We start from the raw sequence: 15,909 nt of genomic DNA, 5'->3' as shown, positions 1-15,909 counted from the left end.
GCCTTCGTAGTGGTAATGGTGGGTAAATTCAGTAATCGGCGCCAGTAACGTCATTGAATGTCAAGGGGAAATGGTTAGAATCTGTCCTGTTGGAGGAGGTAATTGCCACAAGAATCTTACTTGCCACTTAGCCATCTAAGTCTGATTGTTGTCCAGCTGTTTCTGCATTTGGACATGGCCTGCTTTAGTATCTAAAGTACTGCAGAAGACTGATGATTGTGTAATCATCAGTGAACATCCCCACTTCCATGTTAAGGTGGAACAGTGTTTTTGATGAAGCAGCTGAAGATGGTTGGGCCTAAGATGCTGCTCTGAGGAACTCCTGCAGTGATATTGATGCTCAGATCAAGGCAGTAATGAGCCCAGAAACACCATAACCCTGACAGAATGTAAACTGAATGTTAGTGAACAGGCTACCTCTGAACAAATGCCGCTTGATATCACTGTTAACAATCTTTCTTCCTTCACTGATAATCAGAGTAGACCGATTGGATGACAGTTGACTGGGTTGGACTTCTGCTTTTGCTGGATGGGTCATACCCAGGAATTTTCCACGTTGGTTAGAGGCCAATGTTATAACTGTACTCAAAACTAGTCTAGGAGCATGGCAAGTTCTGGAGCTTCAGAAGTCTTCAGTATTATTGCTAGAATGTTGTTGGAGAACCCATGGTGTTCGCAGTATTCAGCGCCTTCAGTTGCTTTTGATACACTAAGTGAATTAAATTGCTTAAAGACTGACATTGGTGATGCTGAGATCCTTTAAAGAGGGCTAAAATGGGTCACCTGCTTTTGGAACTGTCTTCAGCCAGAAGTTCAATGTTTCAGCCTTGTAACTTGCACTGTGCTGGTCTGCACTATCATTGGGGATATTTGTGAAGCAGTTTCCTCCAATGAGTTTGGCAGTTATCCACCATTATTTGTGACTAGATGTGACAGGACTGCAGAGACAAACTCCTAAGAAGGGCGCATGATCTGTAAAATAATTTCTGCACTATTTTGAGTGTATAGGGAGTCTTTGATTAGAATGAAATTTGTACCGTTTGAGATCGATTCAATCTGTCTTACGGAGGGAAATGATTTGAACGTTGAAAGCTCAGATAAAGTGGGTACAACACCATCTAAAGGTCTGATTTAAGAAGACTATTGATGATATTTTCCTGGGTGACTCTACCTCTTATATAGAGATACTACACAGTTGAAGGGTAAGGTTTCAACTATTGTAATGCAAAATAATACTACTTGTTGAACATTCAAAGCAAAGATGTAAATGCCATGCTGCATTCTATGGTCAATTGAGGGCGCTAGAAATTAAAACTTTTCAATGGAATGGGCTGCCAGAGGAAATGGTAGAGCCGGGTACAGTTAGAGCATTTAAGACATTTGGACAGGTACATGGATAGAAAAGGTTTGGAGGAATATGGGCCAAATGCAGGCAGGTGGGACTAGTTCAGTTTAGGAAACCTGGTCAGTATGAATGAGTTGGACCAAAGCGATTGTTTCTTTGCTGTATGACTCTGACTCTACAGGATTTTTAACTTCAGATAGTCAGGAATTGACACAAACATAAGGCTTTTTATAATTCCAAAATCATTGGAAACAATTTTGAACAGAGGGACGACCTACACTGAAGATGCATTGTCTAATTTTTCTTAACTCCTATGAAGAGGTCTATAGTTATTTTATTCCAACTTTTCTATGAGACTTATTGCGCAATATCTAATTAATTCTTCAGAAGTATACAACAATTGTATATTTGTAAATTTCTGATATTGCCTTTAAATTTAAGAACCGTCTGAAAATTGTTTTTAATACAGCCTTTCCACAAAAGATCATGGTCATAGGGTTATTTGCAAAACCGGAGGAGGCAATGCAGCTTGCTAACACAATGAGCCATAGACAGACAGCAATCTCATCAGCTGGGATCCCACTCCCACTTGATCCCCATAGCTTTGCAGGTTCATTTCCTTCAAGTGCCTGTCCAATTTCCTTTAGAAATAATTTTATGTCTAATTCCAGCATCCTCATGGCATCAAATTCCAGGTCATTATCACATGCTGCTTGAAAAGAGTTCATCTTCTGATTTCCCTTTATCTCTTGCCGGAAACCTTTTAAATCTTTGTTTCCCTGTCCTGTGGCATCAGCTAATAGGGACAGTTTTACCTTGTCTATCTTGTGCAGACCTTCCTGCTATCATAAAGTCAGAAGTGGGGATGTTCATTTAGGACTGTGCAATGTTCAGCATTTGCAACTCCACAGATGCTGAAGCAGTCCATGTCTAAATGCAACAAGATTGGGACAATATTCAGGCTTGGGATGACAAGTGCTAAGTAACATTGGCACCACACAAATGCCAGGCAGTGACAATCTCCAATAAGACCACTGCCTCCTGAAATTCAATGGTGATACCATCATTGATTCTCCACTGTCAACATCCTGGGGTTACCATTGACCAGAAACTCAAGTGGGCTCAACATATAAATAGAATGGATACAAAAGCAGGTGAGAGGCTAAGAATACTGCAGCGAGTTACTCACCGCCTGATGCACCAAATCATGTCCATCTACAAGACGAGTCAGGAGTGTGATAGAATACTTCCACTTGCTTGGATGAATGCAGCTCCAACACCCAAGAAGCTTGACACCATCCAGGACAAAGCAACCTATTTGATTGGCACCACGTTCATAAACATCCACTCCCTCCACTACTGACACTCAGCAGCAATGTACACCATCTACAAGATGCGCTCTAGAACTTCACCAAACATTATTAAACAACACCATCCAAACCCTCAACCCCTTCCATCTGGAAGGACAAAGGCATCAAATACAAGGGAACACCACCGTTTCAGTTCCTCTCCAAGCCACTCACCATTTTGAATTGGAAATATGTCACTGTTCCTTCACTGTCATGAGTTGAAATCCTGGAATTCCCTCCCTAAGGACCTGGAGGGTCTACCTAAATGAACTGCAGCGGTTCAAGAAGGCAGCTCACCACCATCTTAAGGGCAACTAGGGGTGGGCAATAAATGCTGACCGCCCACTGCCCATATTCCTTGTGTGAATTTTTAAAAAACTTGATACAACTTTCTTAAATTTCTCCTTCTTTGTCCCCATCTTCCTCTTTCCATCTTCCTTTGTTCCAAGGAGAACAACTCCAGTATTTCCATCATAACCTTGTAACTGTGACTCCTCTTCCCTGGAAACATTCTGATAAATCTCTTCACCCTTGCAAGGAACCTCCCGTCCTTCTGAAAACATGATGACTAGAACTAACACAACTTTCCAGTTGTGGCTTAACTGGAGATTTATGAAAGTTCTGTGTAACTTACCTGACATTTTTGTTTGGAATTTCGGTACCTCTGTTTATGAAGCCCAGGATAGTTATTCTTTGTTAAACCACTCTCAATATTTCCTGCAATCTTCAAAGATCCATACACAGGAACCTTTGGCTCCAAATGTCTGCAGACGCTCATTAGGACCGTGCCATTGCCTCTCCCCGTGTCTTCTGCAAAATGTGTCGTCTCACGTGTCTCTGCATTAAATTTCATCTGGCAATTGCCTGCTCATTCTGCTACCCTATCAATGCCATTTTTGTATCATCAGACAGTTTGTATCATCCTTACCAAATTTGTCACTCCAACTTTGCTCATTTCAGGTTTTGATATTTACCCTGTGTTCCAAGATCAAAATTATTTGCGTAAGGCAAAAAAGGCACAAGTGCCCACACTGACTCTTGGGGAAAACCACTGTCCACCATCCTCCAATCTGAAAAATAATTTTTGCCATGACTTGCTATTTTCAATCATTAATACAATTCTTTATCAAATTAGACTTTCCATAAGGCCATAAGATGAAGCAGAATTAGGCCATTCGATCATGATCGTTATGTTTCTCAACCCTCTTCTGCCTTCTCCCTAAAACCTATCTATCTCTGTTTTATACACACTCAATGACTTGACGTCCACAGCTTTCTGTGGCTTTGCATTCCAAATATTTACCATCCTCTGGCTGAAGAAACTCTTCCTCATCTCTGTTCTAAGGGGTGGTCCCTTCACTCTGAGGCTGTGCCCTCGTGTCCCACTCTCTCCTGCAAGTGGATATATCATCTCCTCATTCACTGTATCCAGGCATTTACGTATTCTGTATTTCAATGAGATCACCCCTCCTCTTTCTAAACACCATTGTGTACAGACCCAGAGCCCTCAACTGCTCCTCACATGACAAGCTTTTCATCTCTTGGATCATTCTTGCAGATTTCCTCTGGACCCCCTTCAACACCGGCAGATCCTCCCTTAGATACGGGGCCCAAAACTGCGCTTAATATTCCAAATGCAGTGTGACCAGAGCCTTGTATAGACTCAGCAGCACGTCTCTGTTCTTGTATTCTAGCCCTCCTGAACTGAATGTTAACTTTGCATCTGCCTTCCTAACTGCTAGCTGAATCTGCATGTTAACCTGAAGAATCTGAACTAGAACTCCCAGGTCCCTTTTGCGCTACAGATTTCCGAAGCTTTTCCCCATTTAAAAAATAGTGCATGCCACTCTTTTTTTCCTACCAAAGTGAATCATCTCATACTTTCCCACATTGGAATAAGTGGAAGGTGGAATACACTGTCCTAGCCTGTCAAAGTTCTTCTGCAGCCTCCCTATTTTTTCAAAGCTCCCTGTCCCTCCACTTATCTTTGTGTCATCTGCAAATTTAGTAATAATCCCCTCAGTTTCCTGTTCCATAAGCCATGTTTTGTTAACGTATCTTCTGAAAAATGTCTTAGAATCAGACACAACACCTTTGTTTTCTGTAGTAATTTGATTATTTTATATATTAATTAAGAATGATCTAGACCGTTGCCTATTGCATAATTATATTCCAACCGTACAAATTATTGCTTCACATGTGACAAAATTAGAGCTTTATTAAATCTAAAATTTTACTGGCTCTGCTGTTTTTCTGAACTAAATGTTTTGCATTACAGTAATCTCATTTTGAATTGGTTTTAGGTCAGTTTGTTTGTAGAAAGCCCATAAATGTTATGTGGAGCAAAGTTTGTGTCTGCACATTGATATCCTCGCTATGAGCACATGATTCCTTGCATTTCCAGTAAACTTAAGTGGAGAATGGAGAATGGTTATCATCACTGTCACAAGTTGAAAAATGTAGGCTATTTCTCTAAAAACAAAGCCACCAGGAAGTTGGAAGAGTGGTTGATGGTACACCAAAGATGGGCTATTAGAAAGAAAAGAAGTAGCTCACCTTAAAAGGTACCATCTTCCTCAGCAATGAATTGAAATCAGTCATGCACTACTGTTTACATTTTTACTACAGGAACTTTATAACTTGATCAAGAATATTCCAACTGGAATGTCACCATAAAAAAATTACAGAAGGGAAGCCAATAGTTCATTGGTTCAGTATCTGATCAAGTTCTTTGTTTGGATCCATTTCTTTTATTTTACAGAATTTCTTGCTTAAAATATCAGTTGCGATAAGGCATGCAATGTTCCAATATCACCATGTGAAAGTGTTTCTTCAGATGTTTTCTCCCTTTTGGTTGTCCTTGTAACAATTGAGTGTATGCCTGTTGAGCTTTGTTCATGTACCAGCCAGTTATGTCTGATTTATGAGAGCATCAAAAAAGATTGCAAAGAAAAGTGGAAGAATGTTTTCTGCTACACTGAAGGAAACAGATTAATAACGAACTGCTGTTGTTTTAAGTTGACATTTTACTTGATATGCATAGAACTCTCAAATATTTTGAAGTATTCGTATCTCAAAACAAACTTCCATTCTATTCTGGATTTTCTTGGAGTTGTGGAGATTCTGCACATCTTCCAAAGTAACAGCCTGGATCCAGATCTCCAAGGCTCTCACTTAGCCGAGCCATTTGGACTTGATGCTGAGTTCAAATATAGCCCATTTTCACTGTAGCAAGGGCCCTAAACTGCATGTTCAGGGTAGTTGTAACTGGTCCTGAAGTGTGGACAAGGTCTGCAAAACTATAAACTTCTAAGTTATTTAAATCACTAACCCTTCAAAAATAAAAAAAAAAGCTGTTAAGAAACTTGAGCTGTGAATTTATTTTTAAACCCTGAGCTGTTTAGCAATTAAAGAAGGTTTCCTGTGTCAGTAAAAGGTAAAATGAAATCTGGCCAGGCATTTGCAATGGCTGTGTATTAGCATTACCTCCAGGCTGTCATTACGTAATTATTCATCCTTGGTTGCTTTCCACAATTGTTAACTCAGTAGGTGATCCTGAATTTTCAATTTGATTGACAGTGCCAAGAGGTAATAAGAGGATTAACTGCCTTTGATGTTTGATTATAAATGCAAGTCTATTTGCTTTTACAAAGGATTACATTGTTTGAGATTTTTTTAAAAATGTCTTGAATGGGCATATTTCTGAAATGGTAAAGGCTGTAATGGATATTTAGAACTTTAGTTCACCTCAGCATGGCCTTTAATCTTCCCAATGAGTTTGTTTAGAAGGTACAATGACAAACAGTGGTGGGTGACTTGGCACAAGTTGACTTAAAGGTTGCAAAGGGCCAAAGTGGAGGCATGGGTAGACATGAGGGACCTTTTGGGTTATTGGTGAGTGTCATTCAGGTTCTGATTCCTGATATCCAACTGAGGATCAAAAATCCCGGCATGATAGAGTTTGCCGGAGAGCACTGTATGTTCATTCATATATTCTTCTGTATAATATTTTGCCTTTATAATTGACTTGTGTCAACTTGCCTCGGTTGATAACACAGGAGCCTCTGAAATACATACTTGTGGGGTTCAAGCCCTTGTTTGAATTTAGGCGCACAATTTCAGCACCATCTAGTGCAGTATTGAAGTGTACTGCAACATCAGAAATACCATGTTACAAACAGGACATTAATCCAAAGGTTTTAGGCCTAACCAATGCTGAATTATTATTGACAATATGTGACATGTTCTGATTATGGAGTGTGTCATTCAACCATTTAAGCAAAAGAATGGTACTTGGGGAATACTGAGAATTTTCAAAAATAGTTGAACTTGACATAAAATACAATTCTAAAGGGCTCATTTTCCATAAAGAACTTGCAATGAATAGAAACTAATATTTAATATCAATAACGCTGCATGGGGGGACTGTGATAAATAATTCTCTACTAATGCTTTCATTACCAGATTCAGCAGTGGGAGCATAATCTGGAGAAATTTAATGTGGACCTGTTTCGAATGCGTTGTTACCTGGCTAGCCTACAGGGAAGTGAGCTACCAAATCCCAAGAGTCTCCTTGCAGCTGCCAGTCGGCCCTCTAAATTGGCACTTAGCAGGCTGGGGATCTTCTCTGTCTCATCATTTCATGCTCTGGTAAGGATGAATTAAGAAATTAAGTGATATTTCATTTTTTTTCTGTTCTTCTGTTCAGCCACAGGCACCCCTTTTGACACTCAGCCCAAAACTGAATCATTATGTGTACACATAAATAACAATAATATATTGCACATTATATACTTGGCATATAATACTGAATTTAAATATGCATTTTATAAAAGTATTGGAAGATAATAAATGGAAATCCTAAATTTAAAGTAGGAGATAAAACAAGTCCAGAAAACTCTAGACCAATTAGCTTAACACTGTTGGTAGGAAGGATATTAGAATTCTTGCCCAGATGTGAAGAAAACCTATGAAAGGATAGCGGGCATGGATTTTTCAAACAGTTAGGTTTGACTAAACTTAATTCATTGTTTGAAGAAATAATAGGGGAGGTGAGTGTTATCTGTCAAGCTTCAAGAGAAATTAATGCAGCATGACTCCTAAAGTTCCAATTTTGAATTATTTATTTAGTAAAATCACACCTTGAAACTGAGTGTTTTTAATATTGTCAGTAGGGTCATTAAAATGCACAGTCCTAATAAATTGTAGATCAGTTCATTGTTTGCTGGTTTTAATCAAGTGCAATAAAGGTCCAGCTTTGCTGCAAAAAGTAAATAGTCACGCTTAACACACCTTTCGATTTTCTTGTGTGAACTAAATATATGAGGGAAACCAGTTATACAGAAATGAGTGAAAGATACCAAAGTATAAGAAAATCTGATGTCATGTGATGCCCTTTTAGGTTTTATTTTCTCCTATGAGCTAACAAAAGTGGATTTATTCATTAGTTGTTTGCATAGTGTCCAATAGTGAGTCATAAAATGAAAAACTTTTCCACTACATCACTTGTCTGGTCAGCCCATGGACGACTAATGTTAGATAAATGGAAATATTTGTTGTGCCTTTCAATAGAAAATATGAAAACCTTACTGTTTTGTGACAGAGGAAACATTTCAAGAAGACTATTAAAAATATTTACATTTTAGTAAGAACAGTGTGTATACCACTGGGTAAAGAATAGTTGTCTGACCACTATATAGTTGTTCTAATGGCTGTAGCATGGGTACTGTTTACACTTTGATATGGACGTTACACAATGTGGTTTTCTTCTTTCGTTGATAATCTTCATTAAAAGAATTATTAAATCAGTCAATTTAATTCTTCTATTGGCATTTCATACCATTGTATGCATTAGAAATCTACTTAATTTCCTGAAGGAGGTGCATGGGCGTCAGTGGTTCAGAAAGGCAGCTTGTCACACCTTCTCAAGAGCAACTAGAAAATGAAAATAAGTGCTGACCAGAGTACATAAATTTTTTAAATTCATTCATAGGGTGTGAACATTGCCGTCGCATCATTTATTGTCCATCCTTAATTACCTAGAGGCAGTTATGAGTTGACTGTACTGCTGTGGGTTTGGAGTCACATGTAAGCATGGCAGATTTCCTTTAAAGGACAATTCCAAAATATCTGTCCAACATTTCAGCTCTGAGATGTTGAATGGATTAGATGACAACTTCATAATCTCAGCAGTTGAATGATCATTGTATTTTTAGTTCTTTTCATCCTAATACCCTTCAAAGTTTTTCAATTGGGTGTATGTCTTAATGAATTAGTTCATGCAGCGTTTACTTTTTCCACTCCATGTATTAAGTTCCCATTTATGAGAAAGCTAATGCTGCACAGTAATAATGCAAGTGAAATATCCACACTGTTGATCTGTTTATAATTTAGTTATCTAGATTTTCAGTAGAAATATGTTTTACATGTTACTCTTTAAAGGTGACTTCTTGAGGAAAAATGTGGCAGTGGAGAATGTCCAATGGTTTGAATCCATATCATAAATTCCTTTTGTTCATGTTAATAAGTTAAGTGTTCCAACAATTCATTAAATCAATTTTATTTGCCTGTATTCGTCCGTCAGTAGTCAGTAAGACTGCCATTTCAATCTAAATCAATTTAACCTCAATTTAGACTCAGCCCTACTTTAGGGCAGTGTGCACAAAATTCATAGTTGTAGCTTTTTTAAAAAAAAGAATCATTCTTGGGAAATGGTAGGGAGAAGTAGTCCAATAACTTTAATTGAATCCAGTTAGCACACTGAAAAATAATTTTATGTAATGGGTGTATACCAATAATTTCTTAATATGTGAATGTCCCATGGAGTATATTCCAGCTGATACAGTATATCTGCTCATCATGCTTTTTGAATTACTCTCTACTTCTCTCAAATCACCGTCAGTTGTATTTTTGAAAATCTCATAATCAGAAGAAAGGTCTAGGCCTGAAACGTCAGCTTTCCTGCTCCTCTGATACTACTTGGCCTGCTGTGTTCATCCAGCTCTACACCTTGTTACCCCATCAGTGTCAGCCTGGTTTGATAGGCTTTCTTTCTTGTTAGCTGTTGAATGCTAGAGAAAGGTTGTAGTAACTGTTATCTGACCAAATTGGGATTAGGATTCAGAATTTTAATACTTTTTTTTAAACTTCCCTGTTATCTGTTTTGAAAATGAAGTCTCCTCAAAGCAACTTGAGAATTTATTTTAGAATATGATTCCAGTTCCATTTTATTCCTGATTTTTAAAAAATAATTAGACTATTTAAAAAAAGTTTCACCTAATCTTTTTGCATTCTCAAACCATCAATGAACGAATTCATTAAAATTAGTACGAACATTGAAAGTCTGAAGAAAACTGAATTCTCTTCACATGATTTAATTTTTCTTTTGAAGAATTGTTCCAGAGATGAAGCAACACTTCGAAAAAGAACGTTGTCCCTGTCTCAACGGTTGAGAAGTAAAAAAGGTTTGTTCTCTTCACTGAAGGGATTAGACGATCTTGGAAGGAAAGGAAAAGAAAAGAGACCCTCGATTATACAGGCATGTCTTTAATTTTTCAGCTCGTAAAGTAACATTGAAAAATTTTGCTTAGTTTCTTAACCAAGCATCCTCAGCGTACCTGAATTATGCCTTTATATTTTTATGAAGAAGAAAAACAGGCCTCTATATGGAAGACAATACCTTATAATACAGAAATATTATTTGAATTGTTTAATACAGGTGAGGGAAAATATTTGTTTAAATGGATTAGGTGCAGCTGACCTTCCATAATTCAGCTCATCATTTACTATTGACATTTTTTTGTGGGAATAGGATTGTGTGTGTTAGTTTGGCTCTTTGTGACGTAGGTTCGATTTGAAGAACTTATAGAAACCTGTAGTATTTTGTAATTAGCAAAACTGCCCATCAACAACTATAGATGTACTCTTCATGCCAAAAGAACTAAATACCAAATTTTAAAACCGAAAGAACTGTGGATGCTGTAAATCAGGAACAAAAACAAAGTTGCTGGAAAAGCTCAGTAGGTCTGGCAGCATCTGTGAAGGAAAAAAAAGTTAACTTTTCAGGTCTGGTGACCCTTCCTCAGAACTAATGGTGGCTGGGAAAACCTCAGTTTATATGCAGAAAAAAGGGGAGGCGGATGGAGTAGGGAGTAAACAACAGGATAGAGCCTAAAGAGAGAAGAGCAGTTGGAAGACAAAGAGTTAATAACGATCAGGCTAGGACGGTGAATAGTTGGTAATGGGGACTATTAGTGACTAATAACAGGTAGTGTGTAATGGCAGGCTATGTGATAACAAGGCCTGGTGTGTGGAGTAGGGGGCTGGGACATGGGAGAGTTTAGGCCCTAAAATTATTGAACTCGACATTGAGTCTGGAGGGCTGCAGATTTATCTTGTTGATGTAGATGAGGTGTATTGAATTTCCCCTAATGCCATGAATCATTTGCTGACAGAGGTATTGATACTTGAAATGTGTGTTATAATTACTGGAATATATTATGATTCAAATTAATCTGCAGAAGTTAGTAGATAGCCAGTAAATCTGGGTGATTTCTTACTATTTTTACCTGTAATTTTTACAACTTATTTATCGGGCTGAGACTTGAATTTCAAGCAATACTTTAGGTGGAATATTTATAGCCTGAACAACATGGGCTATCGTGACAAATCTGAGAGAATCACATGAGAAGTCCGGTGAAGGCATTCTAAACTTGTTCAGAGACAAGAAAAACTGCAAATGTGGAATCCAAGGTAGACAAACAGGAGTCTGAAAGAGGACTGCAGGCCAGGCAGCATCCGGAGGAAAGGAGCAGTCAACATTTCGGGTGTTATCCTTCCTCAGGACTGGATGCAGGGGGTACGGAGAGCTGCAGATAAACTGGTGGGGGGAAGAGGGCTGGAGGTGGAATTCATAGAATCCCTACAGTGTGGAAACAGGCCCTTCAGCCCAACAAGTCCACACTGACTCTTATAGCATCCCACCCAGACCCATCCCCCTGTAACCCACACATCCTTGAACACTATGGACAATTTTAGCAAGGCCAATCCACCTAGCTTGCACATCTTTGGACTGTTGGAGGAAACCAGAGCACCCAGAGGAAACCCATACAGACACAGGGAGAATGTGCAAACTCCACACAGACAGTCGCCCGAGGCTGGAATCGAACCTGGGTCCCTGGCGCTCTGAGGCAGCAGTGCTAACCACTGGGTTAGCTGAAATGATGGTGATAGGTGGACACTCGTACTAGGTATAATCTGATTGGTCAATGAGAGGGATGATTCCAGTTGGTGGCTGGAAGGGAGGGTCAGATGGTGGAATGGAAGGGATGGGGTGGGGCTGGAAGGAGAGCCAGGGGATGGGTGGGAAAGTTATTTGAAATTGGAGAACTCAATGTTAAGTCCTCTGGACTGTCGGGTGCCCAGACGGAAGATAAGGTATTGTTCTTCTTTGCATCGCGAGTCACTGCGACATTGGAGGAGGCCGAGGACTGACATGTTGGAGGGGGAGTGGGGTGGGGGGTTAAAATGGGTGGTGATCAGGAGGTTAGCTTGGCCGTTACGGGCCAGGCAGAGATGCTCAGCGAAATGGCCACCTAGTCTACGTTTGGTCTCTCCATAGAAAAGACCACATCGGGAGCACCGGGTGCAATTGACTAGGTTGGAGGAGATGCAGGTGAAGCTCTGTTTTACTTGGAAGGACTGTTTAGGGCCTGGAATGGAGGTGAGGGAGGTGGCGTGTGGGCGAGTGTTGCATCTTTTTACACTTACAGGGGAGGTACCGGGTGGCTTGGAGTGGTTGGTGGGGAGTGTGGCACGAACTATGAAGTAGCGAAGGGAATGGTCCTTGCGGAAGGCAGTGGGGTGTGGTGGTGTCTAATTGGAGTTGGCAGAAGTGCTTGAAGGTGATACGTTCGATGAAGAGGCTGGTGGGGTGGAAAGTGAGGGCAACAGGGACCCAATCTTTCTTATGTTTTGAGGTGGGGTTGGTGGTTAAGAGCTGTGGAGCAAGTAATGGAGAAGGCATGGTGGAGGGCTGCCTGGATGACAGGTGGGAAAGAGCATTGTTTGATAAAGGCAGACATCTGGGACTGGAACATCTCGCCAGAGCAGATGCAATGAAGACTGAGGAATTGGGAAAACGGGATGGAATTGTTGTAGGATACAAGGTGAGAAGAGGTGTAGTCAAGGTAGCAATGGGAGCCTGTGCGTTTATAGTAAATGTTAGTCCATAAACTGTCACCAGAAATGGAAACGGAGAGGTCAAGAAAGGGGAGGGAGGTGTCTGAAGTAGACCAAGTGCGTTTGAGGCCGGGGTAGAAGTTGTTAGTGGAATTGATGAAGTGCTCCAGTTCAGCCTGAGTGCAGGATGCAGCACTGATGCAGTCATCGATGTAACGGCAGAAGAGTTGGGGAACGTACCAGTGTACATACTAAAGAAGGACTGTTCGACAACTGACAAACAGGCAGGCATAGCTGGGGCCCTTGCGAGTGCCCGTGGCAAACTCCTGGATTTAGAGAAGTGGGAAGAATTGAAGGAAAAGTTATTGACGGTGATGACTAGTTCAGCAAGGCAGAGGAGGGTACTGGTGTCGGGGGAACTGGATGGGCCTGTTGGAGAGGAAAAAACTGAGGACCTGTTGGGCATGGACGTGTATAGCAATTGAACATCCATAGTAAAGATTAAGCGCTGGAGGCCAGGGAATTCGAAGTTACCAAAGAGGTGGAGGGTGTGGTTTGTGTCCCGGATGTAGGTGGGGAGTGCCTGGACGGAGGCGGGGAGAATGGAGTTGAAGTAGGAAGAGATGAGTTCGGTTGTGCAGGAGCATGGGGAAACGATGGGTCGGCCGGGGTAGTTGGGTTTGTGGATCTTGGGGAGCAGGTAGAACCGGGCAGTGTGGGGCTGGGAGACTATAAAGCTGGAGGGGAGGTCACCTGAAGCGATGAGGTCATGGACAGTGTTGGAGACGGTGGCTCGATGGGCCATAGTGCGGTCGTGATCAATGGGGAGGTAGGATGTGGTGTCGGAGAGTTGACGTTTGGCTTCTGCGATTATAGAGGTCTGTCCTCCAGACTACCTCCGCTCCAACTTTGTCAGCGGGTTTGATAGTGAAACGGTGATTAGTCTGGAGAGAGTGGAGCACTGCACATTCGGAGGGGAAGAGGTTGGAGTGGATGAGGCGGGTGGAGAAATCAAGGCAGTTGATGCTAACTGCCAAAGTGACAATAAAGAGGTCCAGGGTGGATAAGAGGCTAGCACAGGGTGTCCAAGAGGAGGAGGAAGATTGGAGGCGGGGAAAGGGGTCTCTGGAGGGTGGTTGGGAGTCTTCATTGAAGAACATGAAGGCAGAGGTGGCAGAAGAAGAGTTCCATGTCGTTGCCAGGCACAGAACCTGTTGAGATGGGGATGGAGGGTCACAAACACGAGCCCTTTACGAAGGACAGACCGTTTGGCCTCAGAGTTTGAGGTTGAGAGAATGGTGAGTGTGCGGCAAGGCTAGTGGGTGGGGTTTTGGGGATCTCAACGAGACTGAAGGAGGGGGGGTGCGGGGGAAGGGCGATAGCATGTGATGGATGAGGGTTGGATGCGGTGTGGTTGGGGGTTGGTGGTTGTGGGAGTGAGGAGGGGAGTGGGGGAGATGAGGTAGAGCGGAGAGGTAGGGTGTATTGTGGGGGTGGACAGACAGCTCACACACATGGACTGCAAGTGTCAGTCCAGATGTTCCAGTACAGTAGGTCAAGAACAGTCTCTACAATTAGTATTAGAATTGGCTGTGGTCAGGTGTCCCGTTGGGGTGCTGTTAGCCAGGGAGGCAGTGTCTCTGGAGTTTGAGTTGGGAGACGCAGCCGTAGAACTGACAGTATAGCAGCAGATCTGGGGAGTAACACCAAAACAGCTGGGAAGATTCTTCATTTGGGTCTGTCCAGTCAAGTCACCAAAGGTGGTGGGCCACTATCAGTCTTTTGAGTCATCCAGCAAAAACCAGGACGATTGGCGGAATAAAAGAGGCTGCTGCTGTGGAAAAGAGATGGGGAACCCAGTATGTAAGGTCAAGTTGAATTATTTGGAACCAAATTCAAGAAGTCCCGAGTGAACGATATATTTCTGCCTCCTCCTGTGGTATCCAACATCACAATTGTCAATCTTCAGCCAATTTAAGTCACATGATATTAAGAAATGGTCAAAAGTACTAGATACTACAAAGACTGTGGACCTTAACAACATTCTGGCAGCAGTGCTGAAGATTGTGCTCCAGAATTAGCCACAATTTTGTAGCCAAACTATGACATTAGCATCTACCCAATAAGGTAAAAAAGTACCCAGTTATGCCCAGTCTACAAAAGCTGGACAAGTTCAACCTACCCAGTTACCACCCCATCAGTCTACTCTCAATTATCAGCAAAGTGATGGGAGGAATTGTCAGCTGTGGTAGCAAGTGACATTTTCTTAGCAATAATTTGTTCATTGATGCTTGGCTTGGGCTTGGTTAGGGCCACTCAGCATCTGACCTGATTACAGCCTTTGTCTAAATGTGGTAGAAATTATGATGAGAAGAAAAAGATATGCTTACGGCAGATGCCAAGTAGAAATACAACTATAAGCCAGATTGAATATTGAAGGTTCAAAGGGGCGGTGAAAAAGCAAATAAGGGAAACCAGTGGCAAGTATGAAAAGTGACTGGCAGTTATCTTATAAGAAAATGTCAAATTCTTCTTTAGGTCTATAAGTAGTAAAATTAAAAATGGGTGTGGCTGAAGTATGAAATGAATACATTCTTATTGATCAAAGAAGCTGGTCATGGTGAAAGAGGAGGAAACGTCACTACATAGGTTTGAATTTGAGTAGGTGTTGATATTGGATAAGGCTGCCTATACTTTAAAGTAGACAGGAGACTGGATGAGATCCATCCACTGATACTGGGGATGAGAAAGTGGAAGTTGTGAAGTGCTAGCAATAATTTTTCAGTCTTGGACACGTGGTTCCAGAAAACTGGAGAATTGCAAATATTCTTCAAAAATAAGCACAAGGATAAGATAAGACTTGACATACCCATTTAATTTTGGGGAAACAGTTAGAAACAATTTTGGTCAAAATGAATAGTCATGTGGACCAATACAGGTTAATTAAGGAGTCAGCATGGATTTTTTTTACAGGAAAACCAGGTTTAACTAGTTTGGTAGCACTTTTTTGAAGAGATTACAAAGCGGATTCATCGG

At 41.1% G+C, this 15,909-nt stretch overlaps 1 protein-coding gene across 1 annotated transcript in view; it reads left to right on the top strand.

The window, feature by feature from the left end:
- The window catches only part of tiam2a (TIAM Rac1 associated GEF 2a), a 358,836-nt gene that overhangs the window by 164,302 nt on the left and 178,625 nt on the right, over positions 1-15,909 (top strand). Inside the window, exons 6-7 of the mRNA XM_048601453.1 lie at positions 7,159-7,344; positions 10,085-10,231. Of these exons, the coding sequence (XP_048457410.1) occupies positions 7,159-7,344; positions 10,085-10,231 (333 nt within the window). The remainder of the gene's footprint in view (positions 1-7,158; positions 7,345-10,084; positions 10,232-15,909) is intronic.

Source organism: Rhincodon typus, chromosome 9, assembly GCF_021869965.1.
Source record: "Rhincodon typus isolate 14 chromosome 9, sRhiTyp1.1, whole genome shotgun sequence".
Lineage (NCBI taxonomy): Eukaryota > Metazoa > Chordata > Chondrichthyes > Orectolobiformes > Rhincodontidae > Rhincodon > Rhincodon typus.
Note: the sequence above shows the minus strand (reverse complement) of the source record. Positions and strands in the feature narration are given on the sequence as shown.